The 6,947-nt window shown below is 28.1% G+C and overlaps 2 protein-coding genes across 2 annotated transcripts in view; both read right to left on the reverse strand.

The window, feature by feature from the left end:
- Positions 1–2,131: 2,131 nt before the first annotated feature.
- LOC116853432 lies at positions 2,132–3,822 on the reverse strand. The gene is made up of 6 exons (XM_032834511.1): positions 3,630–3,822; positions 3,325–3,515; positions 3,150–3,249; positions 2,886–3,056; positions 2,482–2,714; positions 2,132–2,412 (listed from the first exon to the last, which is right to left on the reverse strand). The coding sequence occupies exons 1-6, from the start codon at positions 3,820–3,822 to the stop codon at positions 2,272–2,274; spliced, it is 1,029 nt and encodes a 342-aa protein (XP_032690402.1). The 3' UTR covers positions 2,132–2,271.
- A 2,687-nt stretch (positions 3,823–6,509) lies between these two features.
- LOC116853435 overlaps positions 6,510–6,947 on the reverse strand; it is a 3,788-nt gene continuing 3,350 nt past the window's right edge. Inside the window, exon 4 of the mRNA XM_032834515.1 lies at positions 6,510–6,561. Coding sequence (XP_032690406.1) covers positions 6,525–6,561 — 37 coding nt within the window. The 3' untranslated portion in view covers positions 6,510–6,524. The remainder of the gene's footprint in view (positions 6,562–6,947) is intronic.

The raw sequence follows: 6,947 nt of genomic DNA on the forward strand, positions 1-6,947 counted from the left end.
GATCACGACTGAGAATGCAAGTGAAATAAATACTAAATTGAATGAGCTTATAATGCATCCAGACATCAGAGTGCTAAAGAACTTTAACCTTCAAAATTTCTGTATAAAAATTCCTGCAGGTAGTGGCAAGTTTACTCGTATAGTGTTGTTTCATGACATACATTTATATGATGATTTGTGGAATGCTGATATGCCAATTTTGATGATAGAGCGACATGATAAACGCGAACTTTGTATGTGCTATCGAGACAGTTTACAGTGGCCAAAAGTAGATGAAATCAGTTGGGACGATGAATCTATAGTTTACACCGATGAAATGTGGCGATGTCAACGGTGTCCGTATAGTGAGTCGGATCTGATCTACATGTCCGCACATTAATTGACTGATTGAACAATAAATTGAGAAATTCTCAGTGCAATCTTAAGCATCACAATGCAATATTTTTGTGCTGATACATCAATGCGTGGATGCGGTTGACCGCATGTGCGACATTCCAGATAGCACAAGACAATTCTATGAATATTTTAAGAATATTCTTCAAGAATATTTGGAATATTCCATAGGACATTCGTATATATTCATTGTAGGTTCGTAGAACATTCGAATGGCACTAATTAAAATATTCTCAGATTATGAATAGAATAATCTACTGAATATTCTATATAATAAGTTATGAATGTTTATAGAAGATTCCGAAAGAATATTAACAGAACGTTCTGTAAATATGCATGATATATTGTACTGAATATTGTGCAAATCATTCTGTGTATTTTACAGAATATTCTATCGATAATTCAACGTATATTAAAGAATATTGTGCAGAACTTTCTATATATTTTATATAGAATATTCTATAAATATATTTCCCTTAATATCTAAATCTTTTTCAACTTTTCATAAAAAAAACAAAAATTATTATAGGAAGCAACAGAATTCGAGAATGTTAAGGTGTTAATATTATTTGTTAACTACTAACATTCTCAAGACCTATTATTTCCCTAACAATGATAATTTGTGTTTTTTTTTTATGAAAAGGTGAAATTGATTTAGCCGTTTGTGGAAATATTAATTTATAACTACAGAATTAGATATAATGTGTGCCTTTCTTTAAAAAAAAATAATTGTAACTTTTATAAATGGGCAACTTAATAATGTTTTTGGAACTGTAATTATTTGAATATAAATTAGAGAGGTTTACGTGTAATTAAAAAATAGATATTCCTTTCAAGGTGAATTTTTTATTATGTATAAAAGTAAAAAACAATTTTATATATAAACATTGTTATAAATATATAATTATTGATAAATCAACCAATAAATGAACAAATACTAGTGAATGGGCAAAAAGCCCATTAAACTTACAAAAAATAAAAAATAAGCAAAATAAAATAATTTACGAGGGATAGTTTGTATTTCTTTATTAATACGTTTCTTTATTTATTGGTATCTCCCCGCTCATTAATTGATACATTTTTTCATTTATTGGTCGAATCACCTATTTATAAAAGAAACAATTATCCAAATTTTTTAATTTAACACTAGAAATACTGAAGGTTACATATGTCTACATATGCATTGAAATCATAGAAGAAAGTTATAAAATTAATCATCTGTAAAATTCTGGAGAAATTGCAAAAATTAACATGTTTTAAATAGACGATAATTACTAAAAGAACGTCAAATAAGTCACTTTTGATTCTCTAGTTAATTTCTAGTGTTAAAGAATTAATATGGTATAATTATCGCAACAATAAGTGTCGTGTAACAAAAAGAAAGCTTAAAACTTTTCTCATAAAATATTACCAACGTTCATAATGTGAACAATATTCTTGAACTTACATAGAATAAGAAAATATTTTAACTTATCACTTACACTTTGGTTATAGATCTGAAAAATTAAATATATCTAGTAATACTGAAGATGACGTATATCTAGGCATCCATTGAGATCGTAAAATAAAAAGGAAAATGAAGAAATTGATCACAGAATCATTACATCATTAAAGAAAATTTTCAGAATTTAAGGTAATATAAAAATGAACAAGTTTTACAAAAGTGAATAATTATTAAAGAAATGAATAATTATGAAAAAATTTGAAATAATTTAATTTTCTTTTGCTTGGAATAAAACGATCTTAAGATTTCTTTTTTTTCTGTGATTACATCTTTCGTTCATTAGCTTTTACAAGCCAATATTTAATTACAATCTCTATCACAACTTCGGAGCAACTATGCGTCATTTGAGTAGCAGTTATTATTGCTGAGCAAGTTCAAAGATTGGAGAAATTATGTTTTCCTTTCCAACCTATCCAACTATATTCTTTGGCCAAATCATCAGACATTATTCTTGGCAACATGCGTTTCACCATATTTTTGTAAGATGTACCTCCAATTTGTTTAATTTCTTTGACCTAAAATACAATTATAAATTTATATAAATCGTAAATACAATCAAAATGTATATAAATAAATTTGCTTACCAAATTTTTGAAATTTTCCTCTTGGCCTAAAAATTCTTCTAGTTCTTCCAATTCTGGTAATGTTTTCAAAGGAAAATTATAGGTTTTAAATATGGAATTTTTATTGGATGTAATTGGTTCATTTTTGTCAGAATTTGCTTTCGTTAATAATACACTGAGATCCTCTGAAATCTGTTGCTGTCTAAGATTAATTATTTGCAATTGTCGTAATATTTGTCTTTTGAAATTGTTATCTGAAACATAAAATATTTCGTAAACATACATACATTAGTGATATCTATTTTTATATACAGCAAACATTACTGCAAACTATTGTTTATTATTATATAACGCATTAAAGAAAAAATACATAAGTAGCTAATTGTGTAGGAAAAAGAAAAATAGAATATAATGGATAATATTACCACATAGATTATTAGATGATTTTAAAGTTTCACATGAAGATGTATCGAAAGTAAATATGCTGGATAGATGTTCACGATTTTCTTTCTCATGGTTAGATTTCCTTGCTGCAGTAGAATTAACGTCATATTTATTTCTGACTGCAGATTGTGATGTAGATGATTTCACAGCAGCTGTCAAAGTTAAAATTGAAAATTGTACTTTGAAAGTTTGAAAGTTGTGTTGTACTTAAAAAATGCAAATTAATATTATATATATTCTAAAGCATACTTTTAGATGGTGAAGGAGGTAGTTGTGGATTTCGTATATCATCATTTTCGGAAGAGTCACTTGAACTTTCGGAAACCTTGGTGTTAACTTTTTGTGCTATAATCAGACCAAACACTATTTTTCGTCAAAATAAGATAGTTTATAACATATTAAAAATGGGTTTAATCTTACTCTTTTGTGTGATGTTCGACTTGACGAAGTTTTTTGTCGAAGGGTAGGGTATTTATTAACCTGAGCGATATCGTCTCCGGAATTATTTTCATCAAAAAATCGTTTCTTTTTTCTTTTAATTTCCACATCGGAATTAAGATCCGATGTATGTTCTGCTTTCGCACACTTTGTTTTTGCCTTTAGCAAATTATCTGAAACAAACATACATGAAATTAATAATTTCATAAGTTTATAAGTTTAAACAAAATATTCAATCTAATAATATATAACGATATTATTTAAGATTTGATATTATTGAAGCTTACCATATTTTTGTCCATTCGCTAATTGCCGTATTCTACATACTTCCCACTCATCAATTATTGGAGACGATGACATCGCTTGCGTTAATTTTGATCCTTTATAAGGTGGCCAATAACAAGTGTCGTCGTACACCCAATTAGATGGTACTGCCTCCACAACATTATCATCAACAAAATGAACTATGATCCACTTCATTATCTCAAAATTTTTATTAAAATCGAATTTGAAGATACGATTTTACTGCTTTGAAAAACAAATATATTTTGTTGTTATTAATACAAATATATTTATTTCAAAAATAGTTTTTTATTAATGTATTTTAAAATCTATGAATGTAAAAGCCATTGTTAAGAAAAAATGTACAAAATCAATTCCATATGTGTAATATAAGATAAAATTTAAACATGAAGGAGAGGAAAAACGACAAAACCTTTTTTATGTGGAAAAATAATAAGTTTGTTAATAATATCATTAACTAACCAAAGTGAAGTAGAACCAAGAATATCTAAGAAGTAAATATTTAATCGCGAAGACTGACACGGCTCATTAAAAAAATTATAAATATTTTGAAATTTTTGACCGATAATGTAATAATTATTGTTGCGTATAGCAAAATTTTCGATAAGTACTACAGACATATCTCGAAGTAAACAACAATTGTTTCCAGTACTTGTACTCAGTTTAAAGTATTTGAATGTGCACTTTTTATATTCTTTTTCAAAGTCATTTGATGTCAAAGGTCCTTCATTATGCTCTGTGTTGAACAATATTTCGTTTTCCGTTGTGTTACATGTTGATAATATATAATCTTTTTCATGTAAACGACGTATAATTTGAGCTAATGGTTGATCTTCCTTCCTCATTAATTTCTTTAAAGTTTGCAAACAATTTTCAAACGGAAACGCACTGAATAAATCTAATCTTCCAAAGATTTTACTATCTTCCACTATGTGTGCTAATCCATGCACATTATGCGAGATATATTCGTAACCATAAATAACTTTCATTTGATTAATAAAGTATAGCATTAAGTTATGTGCGAATTCACTATATGTTTCGTATAAATGTTCAGAGATCAAAATTCTACTTGCACTATGTAAGATAAGAAAATGTAAATATTTATTGGAAGATATGAAGTCCTGTAAAACTACTGGTCCGCTATATAATAAAAAAAATCTAAATTCTGTCGCTTTCCATCGTTTTACTTCATGCAAGGAACGCGTTTTTCGAACAAATTCAAGTGGAACATAATCTTTTAAGGATAAAAGTAAATCAGATATTTTTTCTACATATTCTTTGGATAATTTATATGAAGGTTTCCCTTGTAACCATATATTGAAAAGAAGTTTTTTTACAACACCTAAACAAATTAGATGTATGTACTCCAAAGGAAAATTAGTAACCATTCCAAGATTAGGTATATTTTCTAAAATAGATACTCCATTATGATATTCCGGCTGCAATTTACGGCGAAAGCTATCATTTGTTCTTTTTGTTGCATTATTTTTAATGAAACAGACTCTATTTTTGATATATTTACCTTTCTGTGTACATTTAGTACAAGAATAAAATCCGGAATGACCTTTACAGTAAGTTATATAAGATTTTGCAGGAGCATCACAAATGAAATCTTTAATTGAAAATGGTAAAACTTACCTTTGAAGTACAAAACCATCATTTACTAGTTCAATAGCTTCTTTCTGAGAATTCTGAGAGAAATTCGTTAGCATTAGTGGGTTTTTCATAACCATGGTAAATTCCAATTACATATATATTATTAGGATACTTATATAAGAAACATAAAATTGGATATATTTGACTACTAGAACTTTTGCTAAGAGGTAATCCATCTATATTAACTAGTAAATCAATCGATAATAAGGTAGAACTTTCTACTTTAGAAATTTATGTTTCTACTGCTAACTTTATGCCAAAGTGTGCATAAATTCCAGGCTCTATATTTTTTGAAAATGTTTTCCGAGGTGTTGAAAGTAAAGTTCTAGGATCACTTGGTAAATTTGAATGAATAGATATTGTTTTCAGTAAATTTAATAATTTTCTTAATGTGTCATGAGGCACATTGCATGTAATCGCCCATTTGCGCAAACCATGCAAAAAATTATTTTCTAAATTATTGCTCTGCAAATTAACATCAAAGTTACTAGAACTAGTCGAAAGATGGCTATCCAAATTATTTTGGCAATCTAAAGTATTATTGTAATCTTCTGTAAGAACATCTGAAAACTTATCATTAGCAATATAGCTATCATAATTATTTATTTTATCAGAACTATTACGTTCACTACTAGAACTGATTCTGTAAATATTTGTCGAATTTATAATAGCATCAGAACATAAATTAACATTCGCATTTATAAGTTTATAACACGTATCTGTGTTATTTTTAACTTTTCTAAAAAAAGTACGTTTATTTTTGCACTTAGGCATTCTTTTTTACTTTTATATACAAACATATAATACAATATATGGGCAGTATCAGAAAATCTGAAATCGTAATAAAATAATTGCAAATAATTTCAATTGTTAATAAAATAATTGAACTATAAAACTATATATAGGCTTAAATTATTTTTGTTTCCTATTTTTATACCATTTTTTACTGGGAAAACTAGTGCAGCACTGGTGCAATACAGTTGCAAACAAATGGTTTGTTCGTTTTAACTTCACTATTACAATAAGTTAGAATGAGACAAATATACCTTTTCTCTTTCTAATTTATTGCACTAGTTCGGCAGTGCAGCTAAAACGAACAGACCAACGAAGATTACCACTATTCAATACAGGGTGTTTACGGTAAATCGAGTATGAGTTAGTTCCACCAGAACCGAAAAATATGATAGGCACGACCACCTAATACCTTCATGATTTATGACAACTCAATGATGTCCGGTAAGGCGAGTAGAGTTAGTTAACCTAGTAAATAGGGAGCGGTGCACTTGGACACGGTGCATTTGGACACAGCCAATCACAGCACCGTATGATTAGAGACATTTGTAGGGTCCCTTGGAACAGCGACTTGTGATTGGACTGTGTCCAATTGCCCCGTGTCCAACTGATATACACCCTAGTAAATAGCGTTCGAACGAGTCAACATTATCAGGTAATAAAATTGTGTAAAATGTGAAACAATTACATTAAAAATTAATTAATTATTAAATTTTAGGAAAATTATAAATATTAAATTGAAGTTATAAAAAGTTATAAGAAAATATCATGTATTTGTGGAATATCCGAAATAAGAAATTCAATTATTCTAATCTACAACACATTTATTAAAGTTCCACAGATTTGGCTTGGTC

Source organism: Odontomachus brunneus, unplaced genomic scaffold (assembly GCF_010583005.1).
Source record: "Odontomachus brunneus isolate Ranch 3 - 2012 unplaced genomic scaffold, Obru_v1 Obru_scaffold_321, whole genome shotgun sequence".
Lineage (NCBI taxonomy): Eukaryota > Metazoa > Arthropoda > Insecta > Hymenoptera > Formicidae > Odontomachus > Odontomachus brunneus.

What these genes read in the sequence shown, in the direction of transcription:
- LOC116853432 (XM_032834511.1), bottom strand. Translation starts at nt 3,822, where the DNA reads ATGAAGTGGATCATAGTTCATTTTGTTGATGATAATGTTGTGGAGGCA. An exon ending in GTCGAACATCACACAAAAGA is followed by an intron (nt 3,250 to 3,324) that starts GTAAGATTAAAC and finishes GTCTGATTATAG; the next exon opens with CACAAAAAGTTAACACCAAG. An exon ending in AGGAAAATTTCAAAAATTTG is followed by an intron (nt 2,413 to 2,481) that starts GTAAGCAAATTT and finishes ATTGTATTTTAG; the next exon opens with GTCAAAGAAATTAAACAAAT.